The following is a 14,146-nucleotide window of genomic DNA, read 5'->3' as shown; positions in this document are numbered from 1 at the left end:
TTTTGTCCTTTTGCACTTAAGCAGAATTCAGACTCTAAACAGCTTGAAGATGTAAGATAGATTTGTACAACTCAGCTTTCAAAAGGCGTAGCAAAATAATTACAGTTAGAATTTCTATTTAAGCAACCCGAAGTGTTTACAGGACTCTTTCTGTACTTGATGATTAACACACATCTACCACGTCCCAGAACAGAATATCATGTGCTTGGTTTGAAGTATTGTTGCAGTGATGGAATGCATGGAAGCTAACAGGAAGTTGCCTTCTGTTTCTAGTGCACATTCTGATGTTGCTTCAGGATTGAGTGATGGCAATGAGAATGTCCCAACTTCTAGTGGAAGGCACGAAGGGAGAACAACGAAACGTCACATGCGGAGATCTGTCCGCAGCCGCTCTCGCCATGAGAAGACTTCTAGGCCTAAACTGAGAATTCTAAATGTGAGTATTTTTTATTTTAGGGACAGTTCAGTAGTAATGATGTATTTTTAAGCCTCTACAAGCATTCGGAATACCATCTATGAAGAGCTTTTTGGAGCATTAGATGTGGCAAAACTGACTTGCTAAGCTACCAATGGTTCCACAGACTATTCCAGAATATTCAATGTATCCTCAGACAAAAATCATGCTCTACATATTACCATTTATTAGACTGGAATGAAAGAATATGTTTGTATTATACCAGTACTGTTAGTTTGTCTCGGTGAACTTTAAAATTTCAGCAAACTTAGATTCTTGTGCTTTTGGTTTGAAGTATTATTTTCTTTGCTTTAGGTTTCAAACAAAGGTGATCGGGTAGTGGAATGCCAGCTGGAGACACACAATCGGAAAATGGTTACTTTCAAATTTGATTTGGATGGTGATAACCCTGAGGAAATAGCTACAATTATGGTAAGATATTTTAGAAATGAGGACTCCAATCAGTTGTATTTTTTTGTTTATGGTTTAGAGTTGATCTCCCATGTAGTGTGGTGTATGTTCACCTTATTGGTACACAACCACAGCTAGGAATTTGGCACAGAGTGGTTTAGCAGTCTGATTATTAATTAATGTTGCACGCACAAGTCACATAAAAATTTGTGTCAGTTTTTACCTTAGAATTGAGGTTTTTATCAAGTGAAAAAACTGCTTTTATGGTTGGTTGGTATTTTTTTTTCAATCTGACATTTTCAAAATTGCAAGCAACCTTCTTGAAGTGCCAGGTTAAAAACATTCCATTTGTTTTTCTAAAAGCAGGCATTGCTAGTTCTTCTTTTTCTTCAAGTGTTTTACCATCATTGTCAATTAAAATGGGAAGATTCTGCCTTTAAATTAAGAAAGGGGAATTGTATTTTGGTTTTTGAAAGTACATAGTGACTAATTCTGCTCTTGGCTTTTATCAAAAAAAGAAGCTTCTCCATTCAATGTATGATGGCCAGGCGCAGGAAAGAATTTGTCCTATAGAGATACATCTAAGTAAGAGCATTGAGTATTATAGAATAGAATCCCCATTTCTTTTTTTTTTTTTTTTTTTTCTCATTTAAGCTTTTTTTTTTAGTCTGGTGCAGTCTAAGTGAGCCTGAGATGGTTTTGATGTTACTGAGGTGGGGGGGGGGGAGGTGTGTGTGATAAAATCCAGTATCTTTTGACAGCTTTTTGGGCATCTGAGCAATGATTATCTTTTGCTTAGAGAAGTGGCAGAGTCAGAATTGGTGTGTGTTGGATTTCTCCTTGTCAAAAGGAACCAAACCACTGATATGGGAGAAATTCTCTGCCAGTAATGGCTTTCTGAGAAAGAGTAAGAAGGTGCTTCTTACCTAACTACATATATTAGCACAGTCAATAACATGAGGTCGTATGCCAGGAAATAAGGAGAGTACACAGATGTCTTTTTTCACCTTAAACCTAAAGTGATCCTATGACGAAATAAGAATATGTTTGATTTATGAAAACTAAACAAGCAAAACCAAAACTAAGACACAAACACTCTCCAAGCAACAAAAGCCACAAATACTTGAAGATTAGTAGAAACAAAATAAGTGAACTTTGCATCCAAAATGCAGTCACACAGTTAAAAGTATGCAACCTAATTTAAACATCTGAATCTGGAACATTGTGCTCATTGGCTCCTTGTTGAATATTGAGCAAACTTTAAATTGAATATGTTTCATTTTAATCATGATACTGTTAGGCATACCCCATATAGTTGCCTGTTGGTCCTAAACTGAAGGTACTGAAGATTTTTTTAACTAGTATTCTGCATTGCAGAGGCCGATACAAGCACATCATGCCTGACTTTCCTTTTCTTGAACCAGCATCCCAGGAATTTGATTTAAAAGCAGTGTCTCAAGCTTTTCCTCTAATGCACTTTATTTCTCTTTTCCAGCAGAGACTCTTTGACTGACAGCTTTACTTCTGTTTCATGGACTGTCTCTGAGTTTTTCCATGCATCATTTCAGGAGACAGAATACTCTCATGGGTTAGACCAAATCAATAATATGATTTGGTCTTTCTAACCACCAAGTGTACTTGCTTAAACCAGTTTTATCCAACATAAGCAAGAGAAGTTATTTTCATAAAACAATACAATGTATTGGAGCTAGACAGGCTGAGCAACCTTTCTCTCCCTCTATTTGGAAAATAATTTATACTGGCTTTTATGTACCACAGCCAGACTTTAAATCAGTGATGTGCTAACTGCACAGAGGAGAATTTGTATATGACATGGAAAGAGAGAAACACAGAAGACATCTTGCAATACAGAATTTTCAATTTCTTTTATATTATAGTTCTCTTTAAATGTGTCTCTTAAAGCACATTGCATTCATTAGACAGAAGGAATTGCAGTAAGATAAGACTGCTAATTTTCAATTTCCCTGTGCTAAGCAAAGATTGAGATGACAGTTGATGAAGAAGTGAGATTGAATATTGCTCCACAGCAAAGATTAAACCAGGGCACACACTTCTGTGTTGGGAGATCATTTGAGAAACAATTCTTTTTCTCTACAGTGTCATCACTTTCATCTTATTCAGAAAAGCAGCAAAGGGAAGACAAGCATCAGCACCAAGAGTAAATTGTGGTTATTCAATATCTTGTTTTGAAATTGTTTGTGTAAAATGAATGTTGCTTTGTTCTTTTACAGGTGCAGAATGAGTTTATTTTAGCAACAGAGCGAGACTCATTTGTAGAACAGGTACGAGAGATTATTGAGAAAGCAGATGAAATGCTAAGTGAGGATGCAAGTGTGGAGCCAGAAGGGGATCAGGGGTTGGAGAGTATGCGGACAAAAGATGACGGCTTCTTCCCGGAGTCACAGGTATGTGAAGGACAGACTGCCTCAGCTGTTGGTATCTTCCATTTTGGGTGGTATGGTTTTGTGAGTAGAGCTAGCTAGAAATAGAAAGTTCCTGTCATGGGAGATATCAAAGATCAATAATTAAAAGACAAAAAGAGAAAGCTTCATATCAGTGAGTGCTTAAAATTAAGTTAGAAAGCTAAATAACAGACCTCTTACTTTTTGATGTGTTTGAAGACTTCCGAAGCTGCTGAATCTCCTAACAGTCCACTAAACAGACAGTCTTAAATGCTGATGCTTCTTGAATTTGAGATTATTGTGAGGTAGGACAGTAAAACCTCAACCCTGTGCTGCTCACTAAACACTGAGAGCCTGGTGTCAGGCCCTCCACCCAGTGAAGTAGTAAGAGATTGGATAGCTCCGTTAGGAAACACAGGTTTTGAAACTGTTTGCTGGGTGCTGAAAGTGGTGACATTTCCTGAATCTCTGCCTTAATTACACTCAGAACTAGTTTGGAACATCCATTTATTTGTTGGATGTTTAAGGAAATCAGTTGGATTTCCAAAAGAATTTTTAGATCAGTTTGTTACATTGACAGTCACTGAGCTGAGAGTTCCTAAAAACACTGTAGCTGACATTTATCTGGGCAGAATTCCTCTAGTTTGGTGATGGTGCTTGGGTCCCACATACTGCTTCCCTTAAATGCCCACATTTCAGTAAGCTAGCATTTTAAGAAGTATCTTGTGGGTTTCTGTTTCAGAATAGAAGTTTAAATTTTATCTTACTTTACAGAAATTAGAGTTCAAACAGCCAGATCCTACATCTTCCATGCCACAAAGAATAGGTAAGTCTCTTGTGATTTTTTTCGACAGTTACCTTTTTCTGTTTCAGCGGATGGGTGCAGCCAAGTTTTTTATTTTGTATGATGGAGTGCACATTCCATATTGCAGGTTATGTATTTAGTTGCAGCCCTGTGTCACTAAAGATCCATCTTCTTTTTGTTTAGGGGTTCCCTCTAGCTCCTTTACCCAGGTTGTCCATTCTGCTGGAAGACGGTTCATTGTCAGCCCCGTCCCTGAGAACCGATTGAAAGAACAGAGCCTTTTCACATCTGCTGTTGCTGGAGGAAACAAAACTTCAGATATGGGTGAGTTGTCCAAACTCTTAAAAGCTGATGTCTAAGACATGTTCATCAAAACTGTGAAGTTAGTTAACTAAACTGTTCCTGAAGACCTCTCAAAGTATGTGGAGAAGTAGGGAACTGTCTGTGCTGAAAGGGGGTGACCATATTTTGGGTCATACCATACAGGATTCTTGGAGGAAAACTGCTGATGAGCTGTCTGCAAGACTCTGAAATCTTAATTCTGTGTTTTAACATAAGTCTGGATTTGTATGTTTTGTTGTTTTGCTGTGGATTTTTTTGTTTGGTTTGTTGTGTTGTTTTTTCTTTAATGCTAAGAATTAAATGTGGTCTTAGTCTAGCCATAGACAATAATTCTGTAATGAACTTTTTTAGGTGGACTGATAATTTTATTTTCTGCCAGTTGCAGCATCTCCTGTACATGGTCCTGGAATGAATCTCTCCCACTCAGCATCATCACTGAGCTTGCAGCAAGCTTTCTCTGAGATGGGGCATGCCCAGATGACAGAAGGACCTAGCACAGCTCCTCCAGTGTTCAATCAAACAATACCACCATTTCCACCTGCACTTTCTACCATGGCAGGCAGTGGTGCAACTCCTGCATCTGTGGCTACTTCTTCAGTATCTGTTTCCTCCAGCACTGGTGTTTCTCTTCTGGGATCTGTTACTTTGCCTTCAGAAAATGCAGCTGTTGGAGTTGCACCAAGCACAAGTGTGCCAAGCTCTATTTCTCCACCTCCAGCCTCACAATCTGGACAGCAATCGACCGGTGTCTCTTCCAGCATGAGCGCCCCTGCTTCTTTCTCCTTATCTGCCACATCCCAGCCTGCTCAACCAGTGACTGCAGACATTGCTCCCAGTATCAGCACACCATCATCTTCAGCACTGCCATCTGCCCAGGTTCCTGGTGTCACTGCTCTCGGTGTTGCTGCACCAGCTGTGACACCTCAGTCTACTCCTCAGATTGTGAGTAGTATGGCAGCACCACAGACGTCTGTTGCCCTGTCTCTGGCTCAGAACATGGCTTTGCAGCTTCCCCAGCTCAGCAGCAGTGGCTCTGTGTCCAGTCTGGCAGAAACAACAGTTGTAAGCGCTCCACAGTCACTACCTGAGAGTGGGCACTCTCTGGATAAGCCGCATTCCTGCAATGCAGCTGGCTTATCTCTGCCAATCTCTGCACCTTTATCATCCTCGATAGCATCAAGCATATGTGGTTCAGTCTCTCAACCGGTGATCCATCCCTTACTTGTTCCATCAGGAATTACATCAACACCTGTCCTACCCCAGATTTCAGGTGCAACACCCATGTTGCCCCAGGTTCCTTTACCTGGTGTCTTGCCACAACCAGTCACTAACTTGCCTACAGTACAGCAGACCTTGATCCACAGCCAGCCTCAACCAGCTCCATTGCCCAACCAGCCTCATGTTCACTGTCTGGAGGCTGATGCTGATGCTCAGTCTAAAGCCCCTGGTATTGATGATATAAAGACCCTGGAAGAAAAGCTGCGATCTCTCTTCAGTGAGCACAGTAATGTAGGAGCGGCACATCCATCAGTGTCTCTGGAGACCTCGCTGGTAATGGAAACCACAGTTGTTCCTGGCATCCCAACCACTGCTGTTGCACCAAGCAAACCCCTGACATCCATTAGCACTTGTATACCTCCGAGCAGTTTGCCTCTTGGACCAACTGGCTTGCCAGTGCTGACTCCAGTTGCCACTCCTGGGCAAGTGATCACCCCAGTCAGCTACATCTCGGCCTCCAGCAGCATTGCCACAGCAGCAGTGAAACCAGGGACCTCTCCTTCAAAGCCCCCTCTCAGCAGGGTACCGGTAAGAAACGCAGCGTTGGTGTAAACCTTCAGCTCTTGCAGGAAACAGCTTGCTTGGGCGGGATCCTTTTTGTATAGCAAAATATTTATTCTGGAAGTGGCTTCTTCATTTAATGTAGTATTGAAAGGTTTATGCTCTCGTTGGTTTTATGTATCCCAAGAAGTGTCCTATTTTGTCCCTAATGGGCAAAAAAAGTCCAATTCTGTTTTATGCTTCTGAGAGATGTCTCTTATGTCATTGTTAGTTTTTTTCTTCTTAAACTACAAAGAATGAAGCAACTGTGGTTTGCTTTTTGTTTGTTTGGGGTTTTTTCTTGATCCTGATTTTTTCAAATAGAATTTGGATGTCTTGCTTTAAATAGCTTTTTATCTTGTACTTGACCACTAGGCTGAGATGGTTGGTTTTATATTTCACCAAGTGGTGGATTTGAGATAGCAGAATTTTGCTTCCTGTTGTGAACCTGTTCCTTGCAGTCAAGGGTGAACCTGACTGAAGGGATTTGGGGTTTTTTATGTTCTGTGCTACTTATTTGATACCCAGATACTGTTTTCCTTTCAAATGTTAGATTTATGAGAGCAGGATTTTGAGAAATTTAGAACATACCTGAAAACAAACTATTTTTTTGTTTGTTTACTGACTCATGTTCTACAACCAAGACACTTTCACAAAGAAGTAATGACTCACAGTAACAACTTGAGAGGTGCTGTGGATGTTGTTACCTGCTCACCAACCAGATACACCAATATGTGAGATTTTCTTTTAAATGTCTGCCTGTGTGGGGACACAGCACACTTCAGTATTTTAAACTATTTTGGTAGTCCCTTCCTTAAATGGAAATGTAGCCCTTAAATGGAAATAAATTCAAGAAACTTTCAGGTATTTAACAATCCAAAAACTATAATACTCTCTACTTTTTCTTTCTGGTATTTTTTTTTTTTTTACTCGTCAACACTTTGTGTTGGTTGTCTTTAGCCAGCCTTGCTATTGACTAGTTTCAGTCCAATTTAGGCTGAGCCAATGCTCCCAGCAGCTCCATTCATTGGTAGTCTTTCCCATCTACTCTTTGTTGTCAAAGACAGTAGAAAATCTCTGCTATGGAAGAGAGGCAATATGTGCTAAAAAAGTTGATAGGGAAATCCAGACACAAAGACATCCATTAATATTTCAATGAAATTGAAAATTATACAAGAAATATTGGGGGAAAATGGTAACTGGTATTCATTCAGGAACAGTTGTAGCAGTTAGAAAATTGCCAATTGCAAACACTTGGGTTTAAATATATATATTTTATATATATATATATATATGTTATATATAACATATAAATATATATACATGTAATAAATGTTACAGGGTTTTTGATTGTCAGTTGTAGAAATCCCACCTCTTTGAAGTTTTCATTTATAAATTAGTTTGGTTTTTTCACAAGGCTTAATTTTAGTTTCACTTTGTGTTGTTGCTGAGCATTAAGGAGCTTATTACTTCAGTCTTCTGGGGTTTGCTAGAGTCTGTATCTGTGTATTCATTTTGTTTATGGCCAGACAATTAAATGTGTTTCAGCTTATCTTACAAATGTACTTAAAGTATGTTTTGCCTCTTATTTATAAACTAAATGAAGTTAAAAATTCAGCACAGCTTAAAAATTCATCATGTCTCACATGTAACAGGTAACATCCTCACATGTGTTCCTGCTACACAAAAAAAAGTTGAGCTAATGCAACTTGGCCTAATTCTCACTGAAATGTTATTGACTTATTGGCAGGATAGATAACTCTGTGAGAGCATCTTCACTGGGCAGCTACTCCTGCAATTTAAAGCATTAGTTTGAGCTGTGGTAACAAACTGCTGGCCAGAACTGGTTCTGGAGCAGACTGTGGCCTGTCTCCCTGTCCTGCAGAGCTCATGGCCAATGCAGGGGCACTGTGCTGGCCAGTGCTGTAACTCACAAGGCTCTATGTGTGCTCAGACTTCATGGGCACTGTCAAACCTCAAGATGACAGCTGAGAATAAGAACTGCAAATTCTGTAGTGGGTTGCTTAATTCCTAGAAATTCCCACTTCCCTAACAATGGAAATTACTAACTGGAATGTGCTGTCTGACCTGGTGAGGAGGCTTTGATGCCTCCTTCTAACCTTTTGAGTCTCTCTAACCTCCTCTGCATAACCTGGATGACTTCCCCCTACCCAGTTGCATGGCCTAATCAACTTCTGTGGGTCATCAACACCTTTCAGGCTCAAAAAGAAGTGATGGATGAAAATATTGGTGTGAGAGCTCTACGAATCTGTTTCTCAACAAGTGGAGACATACTCAGGCACCAGGCACTGACAGTTCCTGTTCTCAAGTCATGTTGCTTGGAGCAATTTGTTGGAAGCATGCAGCTTGGAGTTTCTAATGGACAGTTAACATAGAGCTGTTGTAAGGAGACTGAGTACATTCTTGCACCATTTTAGAAATTAAGCTTCTTGGAAGAATAATTTTAGCATTTCTTCCAGACTTGAAAATAATATCCCCAAGATACTTTGTTCCTGGATACTGCAGCTTGTTTAAACTGGAAATTGTGGCTGCTCAAGGATAATCTGGATTATAAAATAAAAACTAAGCAAACTTCCCCCAATTTGGTTGCAGAAGTCCCTGAAGACTCTATGCTAACTGTCCAGGAAGGAATTCTCTACCAAAAAAAAAGTTAAGGCTTCTGTTGTATGACATGACTGACTGTAGCTTGGTATCTGATCCTTCTGTTGTTCCATGTCTGACGGACGCGCGTTTCCTCTCCGTTATCCCTAGGTGCTACCAATAGGTTCTGACCTTCCGGCTGGCACTCCATCCAGTGAGCAGCTGCCACCTTTTCCTGGACCTTCACTAACTCAGGTGCTACACAACATGGCAGATTGTATCTGCTTCTTTTCCCTTCAGAGAGCATGTTTCAGTTAAACTCTCTGTTGCATGTTATTAATGTTCTTGGTTTTCTTTTCTTTTACCTGAGTAACCCCTTTTGTGTAACTGTAGCAGTAGCCTGAGTGGCTTCAGCACTGGGTGTGAGTGACCTGGTCTAGTGGAGGTGTCCCTGCCCATGGCAGGGCGTTGGAACTGGATGATCTTTAAAGTCCGTTCCAACCCAAACCATCCTGTGATTCTGTACAGCTTGCCCTTCAGGGTGCTGTACCCAGTGCCTAATCAGGCTTAGGAGTTTTAGTGTGTTAATCTGAACTGATTTTTTTTTTAATATAACAGAGTGGAGTGTGTGCATAAAACTTGAACCTGTTTTCTTCTTGAAAATAGTATAGCTGCAAAATAATATGAAAAACTATATATTGCCATGAAATGTTTATGAAAATGTAAAATTGCCTTTCTGAATTCTTCATGAGGTTTTGGGGTTTAGTTGTTTCTTTTGATGACTGCTGTTTTGTCTTGTGTTGTCTTTGTGGTTTTGGTTTTTTTGGGTTTGTTTTGTTTATTTTGTGATTATTACTGCATTCTGATCTCATTAGGCTTTAAAATTTTCAAAAGGTGTTTGAAGTTCTTTATCATAAACATGATTTGAAATACAGCAGTGGCTTCCCCTGCTTAGCTTCTGTCCTTGTATACAATGGTTAGCTGGGATATTTTGTGTGTAAATGGTGCTAAGCAATAGAACAAGAGGCCCTGAGCAGAAACTGATGCACAGAAGTTCCACCTGAACATGAGGAAGAACTTTTCCTGTGCAGGTGACCAAGCACTGGAACAGACTGGCCAGAGAGGGTGTGGAGTCTCCTTTTTTGGAGATAGCCAGGAACCAGCTGGATGCAGTGTTGTCATGTTCTCTGGGATGGCCCTGCTCGAGCAGGGAGGTGGGAGTAGATGACCCACTGTGGTCCCTGTCAGCCTGACCCAGTCTGTGATTCTGTGTGACTTGTACAAGTAAGCCAGATGACATCTGAAGTTGGAAGAAAAAAGCTTATTCAACTGAAATATTTTCTTAAAGTAGCTCATTTTTACATCTTGATCTTAGAGCCATAAGCCATATGCCTGCCCTGTGAGTAGCAAGAGAATTGGTATCTTCTTTCTCCAAACTGAGCAAGAAAAAGCCACTTGTTTTTACCCCTGATTTCAGAGGCAGAAGTTGGTTTATCTCTTTTAGTCAGTTCTTTCTGAAGCATGTTTTTACTGAAGAGAAGGTGACAACAATTAATTGATAATTCTTACCTGCATTCTTCCCATGGTCAGGTATCAGGTGGATCAGGAGACAGCTAGTTAAAATCAGTCATATGAAGGTCATAGTCCTCTTCATTGCTGGAAACTCAATATATTAGTAGTATTTTCCCCTAAGCTCAAAAGCACTTGTACCCACTTCTATGACTCAAGCCACGGTACCACTGCAAAAGGCTGCTTCCTGTTTGTCATAGGTATTTCTGGCAAGATTTGTAGCATGGAAGAGTCACAAATATAGATCCCTTGCTTCTTGTCCTTTCCAAACAACTTACTGAATTTTACTTCTTATTTGAACTCAGAAGAATTGTCTAGGAATGAAACAAAATTGGAGGGGACCAACTGGATCAAATCCAATTGACTCTTAAAAGCATTTGCTGCTATCACATAATACTATCTGGAAAATTACTGGCTTCTCTTAAAGTAGACAGGCTTGCCTTCTGTGCTGCTTCTGTCACTAGCAGGTGATTACACAACTTTTTCCCTTTCCTTAGTAGCAGACTTATAATTTGCAGACAGAGTACACATCATCTCAAGACCAGTTTTGGACACTGTCCTATAGTCTTAAATACCTGTTCTATTTATTCCTTAATTACTTTTTAAAGTGTGTGTAGATTAATCTCTCAAGCTTCATTTTGGTCCCCTAATTCCATAAGGAAATCTTTATTTCCTGATCATTCTGGTAGCGATTTATTTACTTGAAGCAAATATCTTCTTGTGAGCATAAGTGTTGAGAATTATTTAGTATTTCAGGTGACATGCCCCCTCTGTTTTACAGTGTTGGATTAAATTACCTCACTTGTCGCTAAACAGTTGGATTTCTGAATGGAGCCATAGAAGTCTGCATCTTCTGCTTTTTTTTTATATAATGGAATTGATCAAGGCTTTATTATTCCTAGGGTTTCTGGTTTTGTTTTGAAATCCACATGTCAGGAAGACCGTTATCCTGGCAACATATTGAAAGCGCCTTTATGCTGTTGTGTACCTCTTAACTTTCAGTGGAAAGTAGTATTTTTATGTTGTCATGATCCCTGCTTCAGTTTTAAAAACAGATACAACTTTTTCTTTTTTGTGTATATACTTGGAAAGATTAATAATGCTAAAGTTTGGATGAAAATTTCTGTTCTTTAGGGTCAGAATTGCAACTTAATGGTATCTGACAGTACATTCTTCTTTCGATGTATCTTACGGGCATGGCCCTAATTTAGTAATTTTGAGACTTTGGGATTTTGTTATCTTCAAGATATTTTTAGGTAAAATATTCTTCTCTTCCTCTCCCCAATCCAAGTGGCCAAGTTTGAAAAAAATCTTGTATTCTAACTGAAACAGCTGAAATCTAAGTAATAAGCATATTTGAGAGATTCTGCCCCTCTTTGTCCTCTTCAGGTCAATCCATCTATACAGCCTCTCTGAGGGAACTTGTGGGTTGGGGTTTTTTTCTTGGGTGTTTTTTTTTTGTTTGTTTTGGTTTGGTTTGGTTTTTTTTGAGTGGTATTGTGGAGTTTTTGGGTTTTTTTTTTAAATTCCAGTTAATTTTCCTGTTCTGTTGTTTTTAAACAAATATGTTGCATGAGTTACTTCCATAGTCTTACTATGATATACATGTTAAATCTAAATGTGTATGAGGGAAACTGGATAGAAACATGGAAACTATACTGAGTGCTTTAAATTTTAGTATCATATATGCCTGTTTCTTAGCAATGCTTTTGTTTTTCCTGAGCTGGGACATTGCTTTACTCTTTTCTTTCTCAGTCCCAACAGCCACTGGAAGATCTGGATGCTCAGCTGAGAAGAACCCTTAGTCCAGAGACTGTCCCAGTGACATCTGCTCCTGCCTGTGTATGTTTGCAATGTTCTCAGTTTAGTAGTCTTGAAAAACCTCAGTGTTTTTTCTTAGGTCACTGCCTTTAATATCACTACACCAGTATTTAGACTTAAAAATAAAAATTCAGTGTCATCTTCCAGTTTGTGGGACTGAGTCAACCAAAATCAGGAAAGTCTGTATATTGCAATAGATTATGTAATTTCCTGAGGCTATTTTTTGGTATTAGTTGTTATTCTGACTTTTCTGGTGATGTCACCAAACTAGAAATGGAAGTAACTGTGGAATAAGGGGAAAGAGCACTAAGAAAGCAATATGTGATATGTCAGTCTTAATTTGGGAGAGCTGTTTCAAGTGTGGATCTGAAATTTTAAAAGCCTCTATTAAAGAGCTTTAGATACTGAATGAAGACAATGACTGACAATACAAGTGGCTATTTATGCATTGTTTCTGCACAGGCCAAGGGGTGATCTGCTCACAGCTTCAGGGTTATAAGGCCTGTAAAATCTCACCTTGCATTTGTCTTTTCGTGGGTCATACTTTGTCCCTGTTGGAAACAAAAAACTTATGAAATATGCAGTATGATGGATTTGTTGGCACTCAATGAAACTCCTAAGTATTTTAATTTATTTTGTTTTCCTCCTTGAACCTGCAGTCTGTGCCCTCAGTAGCATCGACAGTGGTTACTGGGCCGGTGTCCACAGAAACACAGTGTCTGACGGATGGTAAGACAGCCATGATTACTTTAGGTGATTTCTCAGCATGGAGATAGAAATCAAAATTGAACAGAGTAACCACTTGGAAGGTTATAGCCTTTTCTAGTAAGTCATGGAATGGCAGCTCTTTGAGGGCTTCTCTACTAGTTTTTAGTAGCCAGACTGAAGTTTTCCTCTGTAGGCCATGAAGGAGGGGGGATGATAGATACTTTCCTATTGTAGTGACTCATTTAGGATTTAGACTTGTCCAAAATGCTAAATTAAGACTCACAAAGAGTCTCCACTATGCTGCTAAGGTACAGCAGGAGTACAGTACTTGAAGGAACTGTTTTCTATCATGTGTTATGTTCCTGGCAACAGCAGTAAGGACTCATTTTGTGTCATTACAGTGTGTTCTACATGTAGGATACCTCTCCCTTACCTAAGGGTGTTTCATTTCTGTTTGAACAGAGAAGCCAAGGTTAAACTACTAAAAATTTAAGAAAGGCAGTAGGAAACCCAGACTTCCTTCTTTCTGCTTTAGAACAACTGAAGGTTTACTGGATGATCACCAGTTAAAATCTGGATGATCAATGACTTTCAGATCTGTATGGATTGAGTTATTGGGGGGAAATCCAAACACTTGCAAAATAATCTGAGATTTTCCTATCAGTGTTCATCTAATTGTTTTAATTTTTGAAATCTTCTGTTTTTAAAAGGAGCTGTTAATACAGTGCTGAATTTTTTTCTTGAGCTGTCTTGTAAACACTATTTAACATGTGTGCCCCTGAAGTTTAATAACAAACCTTCAGAAACCAATAAAACTGTGAAGGAAAATAAATTACATACTCTTATTTTGGGACATTCATGAACTATAATGTAGAATTCATTAGTCCACTATAGAATTAGTTGTGTTTTGTCTTTTAAATTTAGAAGGTAAAGATAAATAAACTGGGAAGTTGTTTAATAAACAGAGCAAGCTGTCCAATAGAATTGATTTAAAAATAGAATGTTATTTCTCAGCTTTGTAACTTTATACTGCCAGTGCACAGAGCAACAAAATTAGGAGCTGACACCTAAGAGTCCAACTTGGGGAACTTCAGATAGACTGCTTTGAGTAAATGTGATTTATAGCATTTCTTCAACTTGCCCTTTTTCGGTGAATAAGTTGTCCCCAGTGTTTGGGAAATTTAGGTAGTCACT

General features: G+C 39.1%; 1 protein-coding gene across 17 annotated transcripts in view; it reads left to right on the top strand.

Moving 5' to 3' along the window:
• WNK1 (WNK lysine deficient protein kinase 1) overlaps positions 1-14,146 on the top strand; it is a 98,029-nt gene that overhangs the window by 70,393 nt on the left and 13,490 nt on the right. For 15 of the 17 annotated variants that reach the window (XM_030263930.4, XM_072923890.1, XM_072923891.1 and 12 more), the window contains 9 exons: positions 274-436; positions 770-886; positions 3,118-3,291; positions 4,063-4,114; positions 4,277-4,417; positions 4,815-6,241; positions 9,026-9,109; positions 12,179-12,265; positions 12,904-12,973. In XM_030263930.4, the coding sequence (XP_030119790.4) occupies positions 274-436; positions 770-886; positions 3,118-3,291; positions 4,063-4,114; positions 4,277-4,417; positions 4,815-6,241; positions 9,026-9,109; positions 12,179-12,265; positions 12,904-12,973 (2,315 nt within the window). The remainder of the gene's footprint in view (positions 1-273; positions 437-769; positions 887-3,117; positions 3,292-4,062; positions 4,115-4,276; positions 4,418-4,814; positions 6,242-9,025; positions 9,110-12,178; positions 12,266-12,903; positions 12,974-14,146) is intronic. The other 2 variants (XM_072923889.1, XM_072923893.1) reach the window with 2 other exon arrangements.

The sequence above is a fragment of the Taeniopygia guttata genome, chromosome 1A, assembly GCF_048771995.1.
Source record: "Taeniopygia guttata chromosome 1A, bTaeGut7.mat, whole genome shotgun sequence".
In the NCBI taxonomy this organism is placed as follows: domain Eukaryota; kingdom Metazoa; phylum Chordata; class Aves; order Passeriformes; family Estrildidae; genus Taeniopygia; species Taeniopygia guttata.
The sequence above is the reverse complement of the archived record's forward strand: the minus strand, read 5'-3'. Positions and strand labels throughout refer to the sequence as shown.